Below are 25,606 nucleotides of genomic sequence, written 5' to 3' on the forward strand. Positions count from 1 at the left end.
GTGAACTGTGCCTGCTTGAGGCCAGAATGCTTGTGAACTTGAGTTTTACTGGGTTAACACTCCCCTTTGAGCCCTAAGTCTAAGCAATACATCTCATAAAAGTACCATATGGTCACATTCGCAAAAGAAAATCTCTTAGGAGAAACAAGTCAACCAACTCATATTGGTTCCTTAACTTTAAAATTCACTTCAGCTTAAAACCTTGTTATGAACTGTATCCTTTGAGCAATGTAAGTTAAAAGCCTAGAATTCCTGTGGGGGGTTCCATTGTGAGGACACCTAAGGGTGTCCCTTTTTCTAAAGACCAATGCGTACATCTAAAGTGTTTACTGTTTTTTGTCTCAACTGAATAAACTCCAATTCTGCTTTAATCTGACTTATCCTGAATATCTTTCGTGATGTAGTTGAAGATTCAGATCTCCCGGAGTGGGAGCCCTAAGTGGGGAGCTTCTGAAGCTGCAGGCAGCAGTACTAGGCTGAGTCCCACTCTGACCCTGACAAGAAGGCCCCAGACACCTTAAGGCTCTCACAGTTCCTTCTCTAAAGCTCACTATCCCCATTCACAGGGTCCTAGGTGGGAAAATGGCATATCTGACAGAGAAGCTAAGTATTGGACAGTGGTTTCTTACTTCTTGACTTCAAACATTGCCTTGAGGCTCTGAGTCTCTAGCTGAACCTCTTTCTGACCTGGGCTCTCAGCTTCCGTTTCCTTTTCTCTGCAGGAAAGAGTTAATAAAGGAAGTTTTAACCTGCATGTTTTAGAAAAGTCTGTGTATACGGTTGGTCCTTGGTTCTCATCTGGGGATTTGGATCTTAGAAAGGTTCCCACCATTCCTTGGTATGAATTGGTCACTGTTTACAAAAACACTGTGGTTTTCCCTGAATCCCTGCTTTCCTTCTGGGACCTTAAACTGTATTATAGACTAGGCAGAGGGCAGAGAGGTGACAGCACTGAGTATAACCCTCAAGTACCACCTGATGCTTCCCTACTATCCTGTCTTTCACACGTGACATCACTATCCAGTGTCACAGTAATTGATCATGCCCTATGTGTGCACTGGGCAAGGGCCCTTGAAACCCAGTGCCTTGTTCCCCTAGGACTTCATCTGGGTACTTCTTCCCCTTCCTAACTGTTTTTTATCCTTTCCCTGTACTGAATCGTAGCCATGGGTGTGACTACGTACTGATCCAAGAATCCTCTCATTGCGTCATCAAGTATGGATGTCTTTTAAAATTTTTTTTATTTATTATGTATACAGTGTTCTGTCTGTCTGTATGCTTGCTGTCCAGCAAAGGGCACAAGATCTCATTACAGATGGCTGTGAGCCACCATGTGATTGCTGGGAATTGAACTCGGGACCTCTGGGAGAGCAGTCAGTGCTTTTAACCTCTGAGCCATCTCTCCAGCCCTGGATGTCTTCTTAGAACTGCTGTCACAGGGTTATTGCGAATGTGGCATTATATACACCGAACATTCGGTACCCTAAGCAGTCATGAACACATCAGAAAGACAGTGTCTTTCATGATGGCTAATCTTGGTTTTCAAATTGTTGTGATTTGGAGTCACCATGAAAACAAGCCTCTGGGCATGTCTATAAGGGAGTTTCTATCATGAAGGGGTTCTGTCAAAAGATTTTTTTAGAATCTAATGAGGTGATTATTTGGGGTTTTTTCTTTCAGTTTGTTTATATAGTGGATTACATTAACAAATTTTTATATGTTGAACCATCTGTGCGTCTCTGCAATGAAGCCTACGTGATTATGGTGAATGATTATTTTTTGATGTATTCTTAGATCCATTTTGCCAGTATTTTATTGGTATTTGTGCATCTTTGTTGCATCTTTGTGTGGTTTGGGTATTAGGGTAACTGTAGCTTTATAAAAGGAGTATGGCAATGTTCCTTCTGTTTCCATTGTGTGGAACAACTTTAGGAGTATTGGTATTGGTATTATTGGTAGAATTCTGTGCTGAAGTCATCTGGCCCTGGGCTTTTTTGATTAGGAGACTTCTAAAGACTGCTTCTATTTTCTTATGGGTTATAGGTCTATTTAAATTGTTTAATCTGATCTTGATTTAATTTTAGCATGTGGTACCTATCCAGAAAATTGTTTATTTCTTTCAAATTTTCCAATTTTGTGGAGCACAGACTGAGTTAATTCAGATGGAAGTAGCCACCTTAGATATGAAAGCCCCATTCCATGAGTGAGGGTCCCACACTGAATAAAATAACAGTGAGCCAAGCACCAGCATTCAACTCTCTTTGTTTTTTGACTGTAGACACAAAATGAGCAGCTGCATGCAGGTGCTGTTGGCATGGTTTTCTTTTATGATATGCTATGCTCTGGAACTGGCAGCCAACAGAAACCCTTCCTTTCTTAACTTCCTTTTGTCAGGGTATTTTCTAGATCAACAAGAAAAGTAACAAATACACCCACCAGACATATTTTCATGTCCTTACTGGATGTCCCTCTGTTGCCTGGTACTAAGGAACACTGGGACAGTGTCTCCATCTTTCACCTGGATGAAAGCAGCCATGGGTACTGCTGTGAGACGTTCACTATGCATCTCCAAGATTCTATTTCTGATTCAGTAAAATGAGAATTTCACTAAGATACTGCTTTAGAATTTAGAACTGATTTTTTTCAACTTTCTTTTGCATTTCTTATTCTGTGGCTCTTTACTGTTATTGTTGGTTTGTTTTGTCTTTTCTTGATTTGTTTTAATGGTTGATTGGTTGGTTGGTTGATTTTGAAACATGGTCTCACTATGTAGAGCACAATATTTTCAAGCTTGTGACAATCCACCTCCCTGAGTGTTGAGACTTCAGGCATATGCTATCATGCACAACTGTTTCCTTTTAAAACTTACCTTACAATCAAGCATATCTGTGATTTAATTCCATTTAAATAATGGCATATAGGATCACACAATACTGAAGACTTAAATTAATTCGGTTTGCTCTTCACCATTTCTAGGTACATTGTTAATTCATTTATATTTTCTTTTTATATGCACTCACTTGAATGGCATAGAGATCTCTGAAAAATTCACAAATAAAAAGGAAATAACAAGACATTTCTGCTCTAATTCTAAAAATATTTGTTCTAGCATTTTCATTGCTTGTTCAGGTATGAACGTGTGCAAACAAACTCTTCCCAAATGACATTTTCTTTTTAAAAATTATAAAAGCGAAAATCTATTAAAATGTCAAGTGACTCAGCCAATGAATAATCAAATTACATTCTGTATGTGTTCTATGTTCAGCAAATAAAGCCAAAAGGTGGTTTAGAGAGTCGCTAATTTGTAATTTTCTTCAACTGAAAATGCTCCAAGGAGTCAACTGCCCCAGTCATGACATCACAATTAAGACTCTTTTGCATTGAGGCAGTTGTGTGATGGCTGATGTAGCTGCCCAGATTGGACTTTGCTGTTTGAAACTTCAGACCAACAAAAAATTGAAAAGTGATGAATGCAGGAAGATGCTAGGCAGGATGTGATAGGTGTTTCTTATAGCTTTTCTCTATGTAACAATCGGCTTCCAGAAATAATGTCCAAAGTATTTGTGTCCTAATTTGATAGGTCAGAAACTGAGGATGCAGCTCATCTGAGTAGTTTTCCTGCTGTTGGTCTGTTCCATACAAAGAGCTACAGATCCAATAAGCAGCTCTGCTGCTGAGGATTAGCTAGGGTTGGCCAATATGACAATGACTATGTGATACAATAGGATAAAGCGACTTTTTTCCTTTTGTGGACCTCAGGTTCTGAGAGTATTGAGAGGGTAAGCACCAATGGCTCAGCATGTTACATGCTTGCATTCTATTGCTTTTTGTTGTTGTTGTACAGATGACAGAAAATTATATATCAACATCTGGAGTCAGTGTAAGAGAGGCCTTAGGCTCTGCTGTCCTTGCAACAAACTTTCTCTCGTGGTCCCTTCACTTTCTTTTTTTGGTTTATTTTTTTGTATTTAAAAATTTCCATCTCCTCCCCTCTTCCTCCCCCTTCCTTCCCCTTCCCTCCCCCAAAGGCCCCCCGTCCCTCCCTTTTCAGGCCAAGGAGCCATCGGGGTTCCCTACTCTATGTTAAGACCAAGGTCCTCCCAACTCCCCCCAGGTCCAGGAAGGTGATCAACCAAGCTGAGAAGGCTCCCACAAAGCCTGTCCATGCAGAAGAGTCAAAGATCAGCACCTTTGTCCTTGGCTTCTCTGTCAGCCTCCACTGTCGGCCACATTCAGAGAGTCTGGTTTGGTCTCATGTTCCATCAGTCCCAAACTTCTGGTTTAGTTGCCCACGTTTTAAGATTGTCAGAACTGTGTTTATTAACCCCCATAGTGTGTGTGTGTGTGTGTGTGTGTGTGTGTGTGTGTGTGTGTGTTGTATGTTATATATTCAAGTGTTTAAAGAATTTCTCTTTCTTATTTTTTGTTTCACTTTGTTTTTTTAGACATGGTCTTACTCTGTAGATCAGAATGAGCAAGAACTTACTACATGGCCCAGAATAACCTTAAATTTGAGGTATTCTTTTTACCTCAGCCTGCTAAGTGTGTTGTTACAGGCATGAAAATGAGACCCAGATAAACAATTTCTTTTAAATGTTTTCAAGGTCAAAAAATCAGCAAAGTATTTGAGTTGTTACCATCTTTTATTGATATCCAGATTACTCTAAAATAGAACCCATAAAGGATAGCTGGCTTCTTTTCTATGTTCTTCACATCTTTTTCGTGTGATAAAACACCTGGGAAAATCCCTTTGAAAGAAGGAAGGTTTATTTTGGCTCATGGGTTGCGAGAGTTCAGTCCATGCTTACAAAGTCCCACACCACTGAACCTGGAATGAGAAGAAACATGGCAGAGAGCACAGCTTCTTCATGTGTGCCAGGAAGCAAGGACCAGGGTCAGAGTCAAAATAAGCCCATCAAAGATTTGCATGACTTAGCAGGTCCCATTTCCAAACAACCCTGTTCAGCACCGACATGAGCTAATCACCTCTCAATAGGACCACCCTCTGGGAACCAAGTTTTCAATACTTGAACCTTTGGGAACATTTCAGAGCCAAACTTTCACAGATGAGAGGGCATTGTGACTGCATAATTGGATGTCTGTAACAGAATGTTTATACAAGCAGAAGATGGGGTAGGGACTTGAAAGAGCTGGAAGGCAGAAGAAAAACTTCCTAAAATACAACAATAAACAGTGACAAGAGGGGAGAGAGGTTAATCAATGAAGAAGAAAAGTAAAAGAAAGTGAGAGATGATAGTAACACTAAAAACACTCTGGCCTCCCTGAGCTGTCATCACTGGAATTATCTGAGTTAGTGCTTGAAACATAACAGCATCCTACTAAAACCAGGTTGAGCTACCCATCACCAATAAACCAATCAAAATAACAAGTAATGATGAAAAAGCAGAAAAGGAATATTTAGTCTATATTGCCATATTAGAAGGAAGAACTGAGAGATCCAGTGGAACCCCCCCCCCCAGGTCTGCCTTCCAGGGTTGGTATAAGGCACAGGTTTAAATACAGGCCAAGGTGTGGTCCTGCTATCACTACTGTGTGCACCACTATCCAGTCTCCCCTGCAAAGTGCTCCCACATGTTCTCAGCACTTTGTGAAATCACAAACTCCCCTCTGGTCATCACCAGGTGTCAGCCTTTTTCTTCTCCCAGGATGGGATTTCTGGGGCACAAATATCTTCAATCCTGCCAGAATGGTTATACAGTGAGGTAAGGATTCCCTAAGAAAGAAAAGTAAATGGTTTAAAAAAATATTATTACCACCTTTTATAAACCCACAGCAATGTGTGGAAGGATTCCCAAAGTGGCATTGTTTATCCTACTCACAGACAAGTACTCCCGGTAAAAAGCAAATACCTTTAATATGGCACTCACCCGTCACTGGGTCATGATGACCCAGTATTCAAAGCTGGGCAGCATCACAGGCTACCAGAACCATGAAGCACAGGATCACCATTTACTTAATGCTTACAGGACCTTCTTTGGTCAGGTTATTTTCTAAGTATTTAACATTTATTTCTGTGTAGTGTGGAGCGGCTGCGGGCCGGCTTCCCGCCGCGAGGCTCCCAGCCACCAGCTAGCTTATGCCCTGAAATCACAACTCACAAATTGTATTCTTTTAAATACTGCCTGGCCCTTAGTTTCAGCCTCTTACTCACATCTTGACTAACCCATATCTAATAATCTGTGTAGCACCACAAAGTGGTGCCTTACCAGGTAGATTCTAGTGTACGTCCACCTTGGGCTGGAGCTTCATCGCGTCTGGCTTCTCCCTGAGGAGAGGCACGGCGGTCTGTCTAACTTAGGAGAGGCGTAGCATCTGACTGATCCTTCTACCTCACTTCCTCTTCCTGTTCTGTCTACTCCACCCACCTAAGGGGCGGTCTATCAAATGGGCCAGGCAGTTTCTTTATTAGCCAATGAAATCAACTCAAACAGAAGACTCTCCCACATCATTTCTGCTTATAATAATTGAGTTATGTGCAAAGTAATTATTAGCTCATTTTTCATGTTGATATATATGCGTCTTTGTCACATATGTATTTTGGATTTTGACTGCATACCAGACTTAGAGATGCTTCTGCTTGAGAATTGGTAATCTTTTGCTTCAATGATGTTTATATGACAAACACGTTGGAGACATAACCCTTCATGTGTTATATCCGTACAACTGTCAGCTGTGACCTAGCAATGGTTCAGTTGGGATTGCCTGGTCTTGACTCCAGGTTGGGCTATTTCTGCTTCATATATCTCCTCTTCTAAAACTGAGACTTAGGAAGTATAATCTACCTAAGGAACCTTCATGGCAAGTATGTTGGGGTCAGAGCACACAGATCCTCCAAACACCCTCACCCCAGACTGGTTTATTGTCCAGATCATTAATTAGTGTAGGTCACATGGGCCAAATTCAATATCAATGGGACAAGCAACTGCAATCCACAGGGATCATTCAAGACAAGAACAAAGATTTAGAGTGAAATTACCTAATCTATACAATCTGAAAATCTAACTTTTATCTTTTGAAATTAGTATTGTGAGAGATAACTAAGATGATGTAATTAAATAATTTTTAAAAATGGCTTTTCTTCTGGTAGGAAAATATAATAAAATGCCTGTTTTCTTTTTGCATTTCACAGGTTTTTACATCATGTTTGGGAAGAAAAAGAAAAAGATTGAAATATCTGGCCCATCCAACTTCGAACACAGGGTTCATACTGGGTTTGACCCACAGGAGCAGAAATTTACTGGCCTTCCCCAGCAGTGGCACAGCCTCTTAGCAGACACGGCCAACAGGCCGAAGCCCATGGTGGATCCGTCATGCATCACACCTATACAGCTGGCTCCCATGAAGGTATGCAAGGATTCTCTCTTCAGGTTGACTTCTGAGCCATGATCTTGCCTGATTTAGTGTACCCTCTTTATAATCTGTGTAACTTTTTAAAAAGTTCATATATTAGCCATAGTAGTCTTCATTTTGGAGCGCATAAAAAGGAAATGTAGTCTTCAGATACTGATTATTATAAAAGTCAGGCATAAAATTAAGCTATAAAATGAATTTTTATTTTTGTCAATAATATTCATTTCCTCTGATAATATCAACAATAGCCCCAATCAATATTTTGCTGGAGGACATATTTCTGTTGTCCTCTATTTACTCTCAAAGTATCTATACTTTCTATTATAAAAGATGTAATGATAACAGATTTTAATAGCAATAAATCATATTTATAAATATATGCATTCACTCACATGTATGTATCCATAGATACGATTTATATAATAAATATGTGTATCTTCAAATTTACCTTCACAGCCAAGAAAGAACTAATTCAAACATTAGTAAATAAATTTAGTCATTGAATAGTCTATAATTGACCTGAACAAGTAGCTGGTAGGTTTTTAACAAAGAATGTTCCCTCCAATAACTGCACAGAAGCAGAATGCAGACTCACTAAGTTTCAGATATGCTCAGTTTCTACAAAGACAATTCAGAGGTTGCCGCTTCTTCTTTACCTCGGGGTAAGAATTCCATAATCCATCAAGCAGTTGCCCATAAGCTCTCCGTGTGAGTAAAACATCACAGATGCTTATCAGAATATTACACAACAGATCACTCCAGAGTCTTCCAATCCCAACAAAGCTTGAAATTCATGTTCCTCTGTCATTCATTACAGCAGTACATGCCTGTGCTGTGAGGATCTTACTCTGTGAAAACCTAAATAGTGTATAAATTGTGTTAAATTATATGTAAAGTGAGTCTGAAGGGTGTAAACAAGGGACATAGCTGGTAAGTGAGAGAAGTCTCTTTTTTCTCTTAACCTGGCTGAATTAAAATTGTCATCCCATGAAAAAAGTGTATCTTCCCATATTTGTGGTTGAGTGGTGGCTTCAGCCCTGGCTAACAGGCTTCAGGAAGGTTTACCTGAGGAGGAATCTACAACAGTCAGCGGTCATGACTTGCATTGCTGTTATTCAGAAACTCTAGCTTAACTATTTTACCTACAACTTGCAAAGATACATCTGTCCTTTGCAGACTCATTTATGCCTGTGCTTCTCGAGATATATTACAGATCAGAATCACTTGATAGGCTTGATTAAACAAACAGGATTTCTATTGTTGTAAAGAGGCACCATGGCCACAGAAACTCTTATGAAGAAAAACACTGAGTTGGGATGCACTTGCAGTTCAGAGGTTTAGTCCATTGTCATCTGTTGGAAAGGTGCTTAGCATATGTTTAATGGATTCAGTTTTTAGCATCTATTCTTCTCCCACCAAATCTGTCTTCCATACGTAATTGCTTGTTTATAAGAACATCGCAAGCAATATTACCCAACTTGTTTCTGAATTAGGTGTGTTATATTAAAAGGGAAGGTTGAATAGTTGCATCTCTTTGCTCTTACTGAGTCTCAAACTCTGTCCGAAGGGACTTAGTACCACCCTCTTCCTTCTCAGCATCACCCTGAACATTCTGAGCCAGTGTGTCTGGAGTCCCCCACCAGTTTGCATTTATAACAAACTCTAGATGCTCTGATAAATGCAACATCCTTTAATGTGAATATTCCTGATGAACACAGTGTCATGTGACCAAAAACCCAGCACTTGGGAGACAGAAATAACAAGAGTGTGAGTTCCAGGCCAGCCTGGGCTACCTAACAATATTCTGCCTCAAAATAAAGACGTCGTTGTTTTCACTGAACAAAAGCAAGCACATCATGTCAATCCTTTCCCTTTCTTACAGCCCAGAAATCATTCTAACTGATACAACAAAATGCAGAAACATAAATAAAGGTCATCAAGACTTCTACCTCACAGGAGCCATCAACACATCTTAATGTTTCATTTCTGTTTCTTTTTAATTGTGAATTAGTACAATAGCAAAAATTCTAAATATTTTGATATATTTAAATTTTATATAACTATCATGATGTCATACTATATAACGATCTTTGAATTTTCTTTTTTTAACTTAAGATTGAGACAAAAATTCTGATCCACACAAAGTACTTGAATTTAGTTTAAATTGTAACTTTTATAACTTACTCTTTTCTAGAGAAGCATGCTACAAAATATTGCTATAATAAATAAAATTATCATGAAAATATGAGTACTTGATTTTCATAGTGCAGTCTGAGAACCTTAGGTTATCCAACTATTTTCATAGTAATGGAAAGTCATTTGTCATTTTTGTTAATTACTGAGGAACAGGAGGCTTTTCCAGAAAGTAACATGTGTCATGCTGCCTTCGTTGACACCTAAAGGACCCTGAACTTTATACTCTTTAACTTTACAAGCTTCTTATTTGGATGGTGGGCGCCCGTACCTTTAATTCCAGCACTTGGGTGACAGAGGCAGGCAGATCTTCAAATTCGAGGCCAGCATGGCTTACAGATCCAGGACAGCCAGAGCTACACAGAGAAACTTTGCCTTTAAAAAAGTAATAAGAAGGAGAAGGGGAAGGGGAAGGAGGAGAAGGAGGAGGAGGAGGAGGAAGAAGAAAAGAAGAAGAAGAAGAAGAAGAAGAAGAAGAAGAAGAAGAAGAAGAAGAAGAAGAAGAAGAAGAAGAAGAAGGAAGAAGAGTGATGATGATGTAGTGAAAATCAAAGTTTAAAAGAGTGTATTGTTTTTTAATATACTATACAGTAGATAGTTTTTAATTCTCACATAAACAGAAGTCTTTTGGATCCTGAACAAATTTGGGGAGTTCTTAAAACCAATAAGTTTAAGAATAATCATCTGGTGTTCATATCAAATGGGATAGTCTGTGATTGCTGCCCTTCAATCTTTACACTGTACTCATTATTTTAATTGTTCTATATATTCATGAAAAGAGATTTTTGTCTTCTCTAGTTGACTGTTAGTAGTCAAGTCAGCATCAAGTCCAGAAAGATTACTAAATATAATATCCTATTATAATTGAATACAATTTCTCTAACCTGACAGTTTGGAGTTATGTAAATGCTTATATCCTTTTAGACCATCCCTTATCTGTTTTATCCTCTTCAAAGAACTTCGAGGAATTTTCTTTTTGAGATTAACTATTATTTAATTATGTGGACCTGTGTGAGAAAGTATTTATATATGTGCATACTTGCATGTAGGTGCCCTTGGAGGCTAGGAGGCTGTCATTTTTCCTGGAACTGAAGTTGCAAGCAGTTGCAAAACATCCAACATGGGTGCCATGAACAAAATTCAGGTCTTCCAAAAGAGTAGAAACTGCTCTTAACCTCTGAGTCATCTCTCTAGCCCCTAACTTACAAAGCTATCATATATATGATATATGATATATATGAGAGAGAAAGAGATTAGATAGATAGATAGATAGATAGATAGATAGATAGATAGATAGATAGATACCCTAAATTCAAAGATCCCAGGTGTGTGTGCATGTTAATTCTTTGAGAATCTTACACAATGTATTTTGATCACATTTGCCTTCCCACAACTCTTCCAAGACCCATTCCACCTCCATACCCACACAGCTTCATCTTTTTTTTTAGTACATGGAATCTAATTAGTCTTTTTCAAGCACTCTTGGGTTTAGGGCCTGTTTTGAAATGTGATTGAGCTACCAAGAGTCATATTTTTTTTATTTTTTTTCATGGTTTATTTTTTTATATTTAAAAATTTCCATCTCCTCCCCTCCTCCTCCCCCTTCCCTCCCATCCTTCTTCCCCTTCCCTCCCCTCCCCTCCACCCACACCCCCACTCCCTCCCTCTTGAGGCCAAACAGCCATCAGGGTTCTCTACACTATGTTGAGTCCAAGGTCCTCCCAACTCCCCCCAGGTCCAGGAAGGTGAGCAACCAAACTGACAAGGCTCACACAGAGCCCGTCCATGTCGTAGAGACCAAGCCCATCGCCATTGTCCTTGGCTCAAGAGTCATATTCTTAAAGAAAATTGACTCTCCCTCTCCTAGAAGCTATCAGTTGCCAATATTTCCGCAGTTAAGGGTGGGACTTCCCTTCCCATCTAGCTTGAATTTGCTCAGATCTTGTGCATGCAGTCACAATGACAGTGAGTCATGTGTCTGATTTTGTGCATGCAGTCACAATGATAGTGAGTTCATGTGTCAGATCTTGTGCATGCAGTCACAATGACTGTGAGTTCATAGGTGCAACTGCTCTGTTGTGTCCAGAAAACATTTTTCCTGTGAGCGTGTGTCCCCTGAACCTTTTAGAGAGGAATAGGGTGATTTAAGTGACCCATTCAGGGCACACCACTCCACGTTCGCTACTTTGACTGGCTGTGGGTCTCTATATCAATTATTTACTTCAAGAAGAAGCTTTTCCACTGAGAGTTGACCATGTGTGTGTTGGTTCGTCACTGATTGCCCTTCAAAGCCTCCCAACAGCCTTCTCTTTATCCTGTGGAGGCTGAAGGTTGCCTAGCTGGCTCTCCTAGGTCATCTTCATCTCTGCCATTGTCAATATTTTATAACATTCTAAAGTTGGGGTTTTCTGTCTTCCTTTTTTATCTTCTACATCTGGTAACTGCGTTAAAAAATAACCTTGTTAGACAAAACAGGTAAAATCAAGAGAAGAGAATCTCCAAGTTCAGCTGTTGGATTCTGAGAGATCACTCCTTATTTTCTCCTTTGTTATAGTTTCTGTCAGAAGTGCCTCAGTGAATGAGTCCTCCTTCATGGCTTTGTAATTCTCTTTCTCTTTGCTCATGCTTCATACTGAGAACCTAAATATCTTTAACTCTGTCAATATAGTCTAATGTCTGTGACAGTCTCTCATTCCTTTAATATGTTTTTAAATGCATGTTCCTAAACTATAGGGCAACTATATGTTTTCTAGCATTAGAGGGGCTATTTATTTTAGTGTCCCCTCAAATTACTGAGAATAGTCATCAAGGAATCAAACTACAGCAGATACTTGCCACACTTTTGACTGAATGAGATTCCCAGAAACCATGACAGTGAGGAGTAACCCAGAGAGACTCTTTTGACTTTCAAGCCTGCTTTTTGCCCTACACTGTGGTCCTCACATCACCTTTCAGATTAACTCAGTGACCTCTGTCCTCTTTATTGTCATCCTGATAGTTTCCATGTGACTCCTCTCAAAGGCTATAGATTCAATCCGCTACAGCTTTCCTATCCTCTGCTTTAATGTAGTTTTAGCTCTTTCTTGTTTTATAACTATCTCTACTGTGATACATGTTGGGCATAGAAGCTTCTATTTTAGCTCTTGAAACGTGATGCCATAATGTTTACCCAGCTGGACTTCCCCTTTCCCTTTCCCAGTGTCTGCCTTGGTGAAGGAACACCAAAGTTTACCTAACAACTAGGCAGACTTTAAAATGGGAAATATTCACAGGCAGGAAGAAGAAACAGTTCAGAGACCCTGTGGCAAAAATAAGTTTAGTCGGTATAAAGGAAAAATAGAACACCTACAGGGATGGGGCAGAGAGTGCCAGGGGAGGAGGAGGGAGATGTCAGGTGGGAAGCAGAGACTGAGCAAAGAGTGCAGAGTATTTGGAAACTGTACTTAAGAGTGTGATGCCTGATAATCCTCTACAGGTGAAAGCGCCAAGTTTTGCATCCAGAAATTATTCTCTTAGGAAATTAATTGATTCATTTAAAGGTCAGATCAAATTGAAAGTTTACCTGCCATGCTGATCTATAATCTTGCAGGTTAGGGGTGGGAGTCATCATTGAAAGATCCAGGAAGTCCTTCCAGCTGTATGATTGCCAGAAGAGGGCTGAGAAGAAACACAAAGCTTTTTTAGAATAAATAGTGAGCTTTTCGTAGAGATGATTTCAGTGGAAACAGAATGTAATTATAAGATGGAACCTGTCTGGAAGCTCAACCTTATTTTAAAACTATTTGTAAAAATTCCACTTCAAAAGAGCTGCATCCATGTGTGTCTGGTTGATCAGAACCAAGGCTCCCACCAGGAGGACAGATGGCAGATCCTCTGTCAAAGCTTCTCATATTGCTACACTTCCAGAAGCCAGTGAAGACAACAGGCTCTCCAACACTTCCCCATGCCTTTTATTTTAAAAACTCACTACAAATGGAAAATGTCTTTGCAACCAGCCCACCAGCACGGGACTGGGAAACTATATCTCACCTTCCAAATCTAGGAAACGGGGTAAAAGAGACTGCTTTTTACCTGGGAGGAAAAGAGAACAAGCAAAACCTTTCCATGCATATGACTCCCCCACTGCTGGAGCTGCTGACAAGTTTTTGACTCTAAAGTTAATCTAGGCTTCAAAGTGCACACCCTGGGGGTTGGAGAGATGGCTCAGAGGTTAAAAGCACTGTCTGCTCTTCCAGAGGTCCTGAGTTCCGTTCCCAGCAATCACATGGTGACTCACAACCATCTGTAATGAGATCTGGCACCCTCTTCTCTCATACAGGCAAACATGCAGGCAGAATATTATACATATTATACATAATAAATAAATGAATATTTTTTAAAAAAGAAAAAACAAAGTGTATACCATGTTGACATATCCTCTCTTCCACAAATCAGTCTCCCACTCCTTCCCTCTTTTCTCCTCTCCCTGTCTCCCTCTTCATCCCTTCTTCCACCTTCCCTGTTTTCCTCTCCCTCACTGAATCTAAAGTTAGAAAGTGAAATCTAACTTCAACCCCATATAAGTTCTCATAAGAACTCATAAACACTGTCTTTCTTTGCCTCAGCCTTTACAGTCTCTTACTTAAGCCACCTTAAAATTTCCTTTTTATGTTTGAACAGCCAAACTCAAATGGCTTTGTCATTATGTGTAAATAAAAGCTGCCATTTTGGGGTTGGTGGTTCAGGAAAAACATCACTGTAGGTGACGGCCGTGCTTTCATGTTGAGAAACAAAACAAGTTGACCAGACATCTCCAGTATGCCTCTTGACAGTCTCATCCTGGCATTGGTATAACAGGTCTGTGATTATAAATGGATTATTCCACCTTGGAGCTCCCTGGGGAGCTTGGTAAAGGTAGTTAGTCTTTCTTATTTCACCACTGCACTTGGAAAGCAGCGTGCCAGTTCACAATTTCACTGTACCACTGAAAGAGGCCCCATGAAGAACGGCTTACCAGTGATCTCACCACAAGAGGTTAACATCTCCTGTCACACTTAGGACCAAGGAAAACATATAACATGGCATTCAGTGAAGTTATGCCATAGGTTACACTGGGAAGTCATTTATGACAAGGATGGTTGAGTCTGCTTCTGAGCACCCCTGTTACAAATGCCTTTGTCGGCTTCTCTGCACTGAAAGGCTCCGATTGCAACCCCAGAGAAGAAATGAAAGGGGTGACAACCTCCCAACACAGAGCACGCACAGGGTCTTACAACACTTTGAGCAAATGTTTTCTACAGCTCTGCTCCGAGGTCAGAGGCTGATATGGAGGAAAACCAGACCAGAGCTTATAGTAATCTGAAATTCTGTTGAATCGTACTAGAAAACGGGCCTGACAAAAATGAAGAATACCGTTGCCAAACACTAGATAATGTTTTTAGAACACAAAATGGTCAATATTTTTTTATCCGTGGCATCAATAGAATGACTAATGATGTACTGAGCCAGTAATGAGGGGGCAGAAACCTTGGCTGAGCCCAACCAACTCAGTTTCTAACTTGAGTTACACTCTGCTCTCTAAACCAACTGCCTTTGGTTGCTCTGCACTTTTCTTCTGTGATCTTAAGGGTTGGTGATTACTTTGTGTGCTCATCCCTCAGAGAGTTCGCTTTTGATAGGAAGATGATCAAAAAGAAAATTATAACCCTAAGCATAGAACTTCATATTGTAACATCGAACAAATGTGTAAACTGATGGCTCTATTTTAGCATGGGGAAATTTCCTAGCTTGTTCCATATAGCACAAGAAAGATTGGTTGCCCTGGAGAAGATGGCAAAAAATAGGTTGGGGTGAGCATGATTTAGAAACGTTAGTGATCAAGATGACCTTGTCTATCAGAGCCTGTGATTGTAGACCCCAGAGTTGCTTCACAGAATAATGGCTGACTGAGTTACCGAACTGAAGTCTTCAGTTCTCATGCTGCAGTCCTTATGGCCCATGCTTGTCATTCCAACACTTGGGAGGCTTATGCAGGAGGAACCATGAGTTCAAGGTTAACCTAAAGTATAAAGTAAGAACCTGTCTCAAACAAAATAGTGAAAGTTCCATATCTGGCAACTTAAAAAAACAAAAACAAACAACAAAACAAATTCAAGCCCTAAAAACTATCTGACTCTAACACTCATTCCTATAATCATCATACTTCCTAACTCCTGATGGTAAGAATGCATTACGTCTAAAAAACAAAACAAAACAAAACAAAAACAAAAACAAAAAAAAAACAAAAAACTGTTGTGTTCTCAGACAAGGTATCATAATTTTTCACAAGATAATTAAAACATTATTGCAAAGGTATTGCTGGATTGCTGGTAAAAAAAAAATGCCTTTGATTCTCCTATTTAGATGGTAGGTATTTAACCTGTGAATGTCTACCTACCCAAGACTATGATAAGGATTTTAAATACTATCATCTCCTGTCCTGACTGCAATTAAGATTTAGCTTTCTTCATGCAGTGTGCACAAGGCCTTATGTGAGGTCCTCCCACTCAAGCAATCCACAGTCTTCTCAAGTGAGTCAAGCAAAATATTCAAACAGAAAGTTCCAAGCACTTGCTAAGAAGCAAATGTATAAACCTTAAACCTTCCAATGCACGCTGTTGACTCTCCACGATGTCCTCCCTGCTCCCTGAACTAGCTGTTGTTAAACAGTACATCAGATCACCTGATCACAAGACTCTCCCCCATCTTGAGCTCTAACAGAGGAACTTGTCCACAATAAGGCTCCATAGCTATGCTTTGATAGCTGGAAAGTCCCTAAAAGCTGAACTGTCCTCAGGATAAACTTACTGGCCTCAGCTCTGCCCGCCTGACAGTGGTGACTTAACTGTAAAGAATCCTTCCAAATCCAAAGGAAAAAGCTGCCTTGCCTCTCTGTGACTCCTACTCACAATTGGAACCTGAAAATTTTAATTTAATTAAGCATCTTACGAAAATTGGGACACTAAGATATCAGCTATAGGCTGTTTGGGGAGAACTGTCAAATCCTCATTTTTATCCTTAAATTCCCTACACTGGTGACTCTATACTACTGATAAAACCACTATTTCAATGGTTTCCCAGCGGCACATCACCGCTCAACTGATCCAGTGCTACTCCTATTAACAGTTCAATTAAGAATAAAAGCGCGCCTGGCTAGTGCCGCTCTAAGTGTTTGCTACTCGCTCAGTCACCACGTATAAAGACTGTGTTAGTCTTGCACTGCTTCATGACAATTAACAAACTTGAAGGCTGAAAAGTCTGCCACTGCTTTCTTCATCACGGTGACAGAATGCCAGCTAAGGGCAACTTCAGAGGGGAAGAGCCCGGAAGAATGCGGTGCACATGGCAGGAAGGCAGAGCCGTGGGAGTGGCTTGGTCGGAGGGGCTAACCAGGAACCTAGCCAGCTCTCCTCCTGTTCCCTTTTGACTCTGCATGAGACCCTAGCCCAAGAGATGATCCTATCCACCTTTAGGGCAAGCCTTTCTCCTCCCTTAAACCTCTCTTGGCATACCGTTACAGCTACGCCCAAAGGTGTGTCTCACTAATGTCCTGGGTGTTTCTTCAGCCAAACTGACTCCTGAAATTACCCGTCTCAAAGAGTGTTTTGATAAGCACCGTTTTTTTTTTTTTTTTAAAAGTTCAGAGTCTAAGCATGGCTTATGAGACGTCTCTGCTCAGTGTCTCACATGTTGTAGTCAGTGGGACAGCGGGGCTCTGTTCCCATCTGGAGGCCTAATGGAAGAACCTATATCCATCCCTATTGGGGCATTAGTAAAATTACTTTCTAATTTTCAGTCTGCTTATTAAAGCCGTCATGAAACTAAGAACTAGACAGCTGTGTGTGTGTGTGTGTGTGTGTGTGTGTGTGCGTGTGTGAGCGCGCACAAACAAAATCATAGAACAGCAAGCCCACATCCACTAAAATATAATGCTAGACAACCAGGAGAGTGGCAAAAGGCACACTGTGGAAGTGGCAGCCTGTCATCTTTGTCATAGTAAATTTTTTTTTAAAAAAATAGTATTCTTCCTTTATTCTCCTTTGATGCTGAACTCTCCACCCATAGCTTAATCCTTTTTTATTTTTTTCTAAAAATATCTTTTTTTCATTTTACATGCAAATCCAGTTTTCACTCCCTCCCCTCCTCCAGCTTTTTTCACCTTCCTCCCCTTCCCACCCCCTATTTCATCCCCATCCACTCTTCAGAGAGGGTGAGGTTTCCCATGGGGAGGCAACAAAGTCTAGCTCATTGTCTGAGGCAGGACCAAGCCCTCCCCACTCTATCTAAGCTGAGCAGGATATCCCTCCAGTAAATTTTTTAGAAATAAGCCCAAATTCTTGCCCACAAAAACTAGAAAGTCACCCAAAAGTGGGACTCATCAAGGAAGGATAGAACAAAGAAGAAGCGTCCTCTATCCCCTAATTTCATTACCATATGCAAAATGCAGTTATTCCAAGCCAATAGTCCCAAAGCCTCAGTCCATCATCTCAAAGCCCAAATTCCCCATTCAATTGGAATTTAGTTTTAATGGAATATATAGGTGTGACCTATTGGGTACAGCTACTGGATACAATTCTCCGTCTGTGGACATGTGAAACTAGTGTTATCTGCCCCAACATTCCCAAAATACAACGGTAAGAGCAAGCAAAGTACACATAAAAAATTGACTCAAAATGAGACAGTAGAGGGAATGAAGGAGATCAGGGGGGCAGGAAGTAAAAAGAATCAGTCTGTCAATGTCTATCCTGAAGTCCAGCCAGGAAATATTAGAATTGCTTTGATTAAAATATAGGGCTTGGACATGTTCTTCTGTGGCTCCAGCTCCACCCTCTTAATTTTCCTTATTCCTTTCTCATGAAGCTTAGCAAATCATTGTAGCCAATGTCGTCTTATGTGCCTGCTTTACTCCGAGGTCACACTTGGGGTCTGGGAGCTGGCTTTACTTCACACTCCCTGTTCATTTTATGTCAATTTAGCAGTGTTTTTTTTTTTTTTTGTTTTGTTTTGTTTTTTGTTTTTTTTTAAACTGTCTTGTAAGAGCTATGGAACTTTATGGACCTCACTGTGGCTCGCTCTATTAAGCAGAAACCATACCCACAGATATTCCAAAGACAGCTTTTCTGCTCTTTTACCTGCTGCTGTGTCTGCCTGTTGAGTCTCTGGTTGGCCAATGTCTATGGGACACACTCTTGACAGGGCCTCTTGTCTGATGTCTTGGTCTGAATTCAGGAGCGGAACTCCTGTGTGTTCACTCTTTCCTCCGGGATGTGCTGTCCTAAAAGGGATTCTCTCAGCTTTAGCATCTGGGCTTTATCATCTAGAGAACATCCCGATGCTTGAGGTCAATGGATTCTGATTCCCTTTTTAAATTTTATTTTAAGAAGACAATCATTCCTTTAGTGTATGTCTCTCCTAGTGGAAAGAAGAGATCGATGACTCTTTCAATGTTTTTGTTTTTGTTTTGAAATCTCTTGAATATTACTGCATTTATCTCACCATACAAGCGCTGCCTTCCACAGAACTTTGGGAACAGCATCATCACACATTGCGTAACAGAGGTCCTCCTTCCAACAACGTCCTTCTGAACCCCCGTCAAGAATATCCTCAAAATCCAGTTTCAGCTAAGAGTCTATCCCTAGTAATTTGGGGTTTCTCTAGCATGTTTCTCGAAATTTCTCCAGGTTTCATCCACTGTGTGGTTACAAAACCCTGACCGCGTTGGTCAATTAGATTATGTTCCTCTTCAGAAGAGGAAACTGTAGGACATGGTGATTTACAACTGTGATTCCAGCAGGATTGTTGTGAGTCTGATGCAACCAAGAAAGTCACAAATCTGAGGTCTCTGCCTCTTCCACGCTATGTGGGTGAGCCATATGAGGCTCTAATGGTTTACAGGGGGAAAAAACAGCAACAAAGGAAAAGAGAAAGAAGGGAGGAAGGGGAGGGGGAGGGAGAGGGAAGAAGAGAAGGAGGCAGATGTCACTTTATTTTTGAGTATAATATTGGAAGTTTTTAGGCAGTTTCTAGCCTTAGTTATTAGGCCTATTTCTAGCCTCACCTGGCAGCTTCAGACACTAATTAGTCCAATTAGCTGGTCACACCTGCAGCCTTGATGGCTATGGGTTTCCAAATCCTGTCATCTTCATAGTTTTGTCAGAGACTTAGTTTTATGAACAAAGAACCTCAAACGAGAAACTACTTTTTTTTATTTCATCAGTGACACCTCACATTTTCAAGTTAAGAAGTAAAAACAAAGTCCAGTAATTGAAAAGGCTTTACATATTCGCTACCAGCCGGACAGAGATTATTTTAGAAATGAGTGAACAGAGGGAGGAAGCTGATGGCAAGGGAAAAACAATTCCAGATTTTTAAAAAGTGTGACTGAGTAAATTCACACCATAGTCCTGGGCTCAGCACCGTCTTCTGCCCACTGGACAGCTCAAATTAGCAAGGGGAGATGCTGCTGCTGCCTGGGTCTTGGTTGGAGGCCTGGTATTATAATCAGCAGTTCAGATGGCAGTTAGCTCAGTGAAGGGCTCCTCGGTGAATCATGATTTTCCCAAACGTAGAGTAGATACAGCTACCTGGGCAGGTTATTATGTGGGGGAGGCTGGGAAGGACAACATCAACATTTCATTCATGTTGCTTGAAGCTCAACAGATGCAGCCAGTAGTTCTAATCTTTGATAAGTTATGACTTGGAGAATGCCAAGGACAGAAGCTGATAAGTGGCAGAAGATAGTATTTTTATAAGATTAGACAAAAGTTTAATTTCCTGATATATTTTTCCTATATTTTACTTATTTCTATAGCAAAAAAAAAAACACTTCTATTTCTGCCAAATTCCAAGAGAAGGATGTTCAATTCTCTCCTCTAGCATCAGATGTTTAGCATCAGATTTCCCTTGGAACATTTATTTCTCTGAACTGGAGCTTTGTGTGCAGCACTGGGAATTGTGCTGACCAGCCGAGTGCCATCACCTGGAGAGGAATTCTGGGGCACAAAGCACATGGACTATTCCAATCACCTTGGGCTGCTTATCCCATACACTTGCCCTGATCCATACTATCGCTAACGTCTGCCAGCTTTCTCAAACTTCATGTGATCATTAACTGTTGGACCCTTCATTCTATAGATCAACAATTCAAATCTCTAAGTTCCTATCTCTGTTGCAAGGATTCTTGCCTTTGTAGGATCTTCCCCCTTTCCCATACTGATTTCCTTCTGTCTATTTATTTTTGCCTAAAACCATATTCTTCCTTCTGGGACAGGCCTATGAGCTCATCCTATAAGCAGCATATGGTTGTGTGCTGTGTCATTTTGTGTTCACTCAACCTGTCAATCATTGTAAGACTTCAGTACATTTATAGTTGGTATCATGACTCAGCTACTTGACTTTACATCTTCTGTTCTACTTAATGGCTCATGTGGTTATTTCCTGCTTTGCTTCCTTCTCTTGTTTGTTTGATCAGTGGTTTGACACTTTTCCCCCTTCCAGTGGTGAGCCCACAAGTATTATGCAGTAAGTGTACAGCTGACAGATCTATTGGACCATGCGCAGGAAGTATATACGTACCCTTGCACATGGAGAACCCGTGTTTGCAGAGGTACATCTGTCCTTTGGATAAGCCACAGTCAGTTCTTAGAAATATTGTGAAATCAAGGCATTTCTCCCTCCTATAGTATCCTAGCAGTGTATAAACTTGGATTTTCCTGTAAGGCAACTGGATAGCTTCCTGCCCCCGCGAAACACACACACACACCATGAAGCCTTGGTGTAAAAAGGATTCAGTCAAGCCTTTGTTCTCATAGCCAAAATCTCCATAAAAATAGTTCCCCACAAAGTTTCTTTACTGACACTGATAAGAAAGGTGCCTCATACTGGAGGTAGTAGGTCTGCACTAACAGCAGACTCAGGTGTAATCTCCTGACTTAATAGGCTACAAATATTCTGTATTTACCCTTTACCTTGGTTTCAACTAACATAGGATCATAGCCCAGGAAATTAATGGTTTATACAGGAAAAAGGCATGAGTTGCTAAGAAAAATTCTCACCAGGGCACCCTGCTGGAGTCAGAAGCAGGGTCCCCCCCCAGAAGAGATTCCTTTTATCTCAACCAGCTAGATGCTAATGCAAATCAAGCCCACAGCTCAGTATAACCACCAAGCTGTGTTCCCAATCACTGGGGAGCTTCACACTCATACCCCTTCTGAGACATCAGGTGTCTCCTTGCCAGATCCACAGTTTCTTGTGACTCTGTGAAAATGCACACCTGATACTATTGTTACCGCCTATGAGATGGCTAACTTGTCTGTATGCCAATAGAAACTGAAAACCTGGTTGAGATCACACCCTTACCATTAGCCTTAGCCTTATGCTTTACTCTTGCCCTTGGCCTTGTGCTTTGCCCTTATGCCCTATGTCCTTCTGCTCCTCTGCCTCTCAGGAAAAAAGAAACATGCCTAAGTCAGTCAGCTTGTTTTATCCCTCAGATCTTGTGTGCAAGCCAGTTTGGGTTGCTGTAGAAGTCCTGTTCTGAACCCTGACAGAGTGCTGAGGCTGGTACTCAGTAGCTCCCGACACCTTCCTGCCCCACCTTCCTGTTCCACTCACCCTTGGACTGATGGGTGTGGTCTCTCCTATCCTGCTCTTTTTTGTCAATATCTCCTTCCTTGTTTATATTTCATAAACAACCTCCCAATTCTCCAAATAATATAACCTATGTTCTCTACTAAACACTGTATTCAGCCCCTATTCCCCAATCCAATAAGAGGAGACAATCTTTAAACCCTTCAGCCATCCTCTTCCCCCTGACCACCCTGCAGCCAAGACTTCTGAAACATTTATAACATTCTTACACCTCCAACTCCTAGTTTTTATAAAATAGTTTATGGCAATATCACTAAACTAGCTTTTATAGGCCCTGCATTCCACCTTAAGAACGAATAATCCAGACAAAGAGGTTGAGAGAGACAGACAGACAGAGAATGGAGTACACACAGATAGGCTACACACCAGGAACTCTGCTGAGAAGTCGTTCCTCTCGCTTTGATGTTCCTTGTCCTGAAGGCAGTGTTCCAGATCAGCACTGCCCCCCAACAGAACCTGTCTGCGATGTCCAATAGGCGACTCCTAGACACATCACATAAGGAGCTCTGGGAGTCTGGTGATGACCACTGAGGTGCTGGGTATTCTATTACTGTAACAAGTGGAAATTAAATAGCCACGGCTCCCACATTAAACAGGGCAGAACAGGATGGTTTGCTGTTTATCGTCTTAATAGTATAGTTCCCAAATTTTGTATTTCAAAGCATTTCATACTTTGTGTATTTAGGTTAGGGATGCTCATCCAGAAAGGCTATGTATATATTCCAAAATCCAAAAGATCTCTGACATCAGAAATACTTCAATATCAAGCATTTCTGACATGAGATATTCCAGAACATTGGGCCTAGCAGCACATGCTTATAATCCCAGCTAATCGGGAAGTGGAAACAGGAAGGGTCACTTATTTAGGGCTCCAGAGAGTCCAATAGAACAGGAAAGAGAGAGATGTAGGTGTGGTTCAGTGGTAGAAGACTTGCCTAGCATGTGAGAGGCCCTGGGTTTAATCCCTAGTACAGAGAGAAAGAGAGAGACAGAGACAGAGACACAGAGAGATTCTCTCAAATTTATTTCCTTAGCGGCAGAGGCTGAAATGAGAACTTTTATGTGTGTCCTTCACCCATAGAGCACGCTCAAGAGACATCATGACAGGGAGAAGGAGGCAAGAGATGTTGGAAGAAAGCTCTCGACTAGACAAAGATGTGGCTTCCATTAGAATCTAGCCTCAGACGGATCCTCAGCAAGCTCCTGTGTGTAAACCGTGCTGACAGGGGGTTGTCTTCACCTTGACATAGCAGGTTCATCCTTATACTCCAAGTTATTTATCAATTATTGTATAAAGCCACTTAACACAAGCATGGCTTCTTAGGCTAGCTGAGGATGAGAGTCCTTTTGCCATAACCAAGACGGTACTCAGGAAAAAGATGACTACAATCGTTTCGATGATGCCAGCAAAATGTTCATTGGAATTGAATACCCAAGGTTTCGTGCTAGCCACCTTGGGAATGCTGTAGAGACTCTCCTAGCAAGAAGACCCCCCAAAAGACATATCTCCCCAAACTTGCACCTCCAGTCACAGGATCATAACCTGCCCACTGATATGTGGGTTTGTGTGTGGGTGCATGCACGCATGCATGAACGCTTGTGTGTGTGTGTGTGTGTGTGTGTATGTATGTGTGTGTGTGTGCACGCTCGGTATTCTATTCTATCAAAAGAAAATTGCCCAAGACAATAGCCGTGAGCTATTACTAACCAAGATTCAACTAGTAGAGAAAGGGAAGTGGAAGGTACCAACAGTGTTCCTTGCAGAACTCAACTTCTTTTAAGCTTCAGGATTTTACACGACAGTACCATTAATAGTCTCGGTCTTCTCAGAGAGGGATGCAGAACAATGTGGAAAGATGCTGGAGTGGAGACAAAGACCTGGTTTCAGTCCATCTAGACTCAACATGTAGATGTGTTGTTTAGATAATAGCCTACTGACGTTTTGTTTCCTGAAAGTATGTAAGAATTTTTTTCTTAGAGTTAAGGAATTATTGAGGATATATTTAACTCCATCTTTTTTTTCTTCCCAAATCATTTCTGTCCTAAATTCAATAAAGGTTTTTGTAAGGTACGCATTTAAGTTTTCAGCTCAGAGAATTTATTATGTCCCCACCCACTTGTTTTCGTCCTCTTGGCACTCCTGCATTTTGTGTGAGGTCCTTTTCTTCCTCATCTGCCATGCCTGCATGACCTGGAACTGAAACCAAAGGACGTTAGGATTAACACACGCACACATATCTAGTCACTGCAAAAGAACCCCTTATTGAATAGCAACATGGAGGCTTTTATACCCAACACAGTCAGGTGAGCCAACAGGTGAGAACTTCATCTGATCCTCAATCAAGCCCACGGCAACACATGCTCAGGAAGCAGGGTTGGTAAACGACTTGGACACAGCCTTCAGTAGCTCAAATCAGAAGGCCAAGTAAAGGTCACTAGCAGGGGAGAGCAGCTGGAGGCCAGGACTCCAGTCCCAACCCTCATCCTTTCCATCCATTGTATTTTTGTTCAGATTTTATCTGTTCTATTTCTCAGGTTCTGGTCTCACCCCTGCCTCTGTCCATCCTTCGTCTCATACTATTCACAAAATCTCCCAGGACCCTGCACCCTTGGGACCCTCATCAATCTTCAGAGATGCGCTAGCTGCCTTTCACACAAGTCTGTGGCTAACTCTCTGTTTTCCATTCTTTCTGAAGTGGAGTATAGAATTAATTCGTCTTAGGGTAATTGTTTATTCTCTGTCTTACTGCTGAATTCATTTCATTGGGATAAAATATGTGCAATTGTACACCTCATTGATTCATTTCTGTCAGCAATGAACTCTGTGTAGGTTGTGTAGCTAGGTGTGGCTTTGGCAATGCAATCTAAGGTTGTGTAAACATGCTGTTTGCGCAGCGTGGTAGGGTAATGATTCTCACACTGCTACCGGTGCCTGGGTCTACTACTGGTGCCTGGGTCTACTACTGGTGCCTGGGTCTACTCCTTTACTCTCTCTGAAAGGTAGTTTTCCCATTATGAGAGGATAACAAAATGGAATCCATGCCTAGGAAGTAGTGGGTTAACACAAGCAGACAACCTCCTGCTCCTTCAGACACAGGGAATTTCCTTTCCTCTACTATCCCTGAGCATCAAAGATGAAGATGCTCTTTTCAGTCTTGGCCTAGCTCTATTATATACTATAATGCCCAAATCCATTTCGCATGTCTTCATGTTGCTCTCACCATGTTTGCCCAGGCTGACCTGTGCACAGCTGGAGCACAGACACCTTCCCAGCCAGATCTGTGCTCAGAGTTCTTCCTGCCATTGTCTAATTCTCCAGGGTCCAGGAAGCCATTCGATCATGTCAAGAGAGGTAGAGTCACCAGACCGAACATGG

At 41.1% G+C, this 25,606-nt stretch overlaps 1 protein-coding gene across 1 annotated transcript in view; it reads left to right on the plus strand.

The window, feature by feature from the left end:
* The first annotated feature begins 7,161 nt into the window (after window positions 1-7,161).
* The window catches only part of Pak5 (p21 (RAC1) activated kinase 5), an 88,303-nt gene continuing 69,858 nt past the window's right edge, over window positions 7,162-25,606 (plus strand). Inside the window, exon 1 of the mRNA XM_038331286.1 lies at window positions 7,162-7,365. Coding sequence (XP_038187214.1) covers window positions 7,162-7,365 — 204 coding nt within the window. The remainder of the gene's footprint in view (window positions 7,366-25,606) is intronic.

Source organism: Arvicola amphibius, chromosome 5, assembly GCF_903992535.2.
Source record: "Arvicola amphibius chromosome 5, mArvAmp1.2, whole genome shotgun sequence".
Taxonomy (NCBI): domain Eukaryota; kingdom Metazoa; phylum Chordata; class Mammalia; order Rodentia; family Cricetidae; genus Arvicola; species Arvicola amphibius.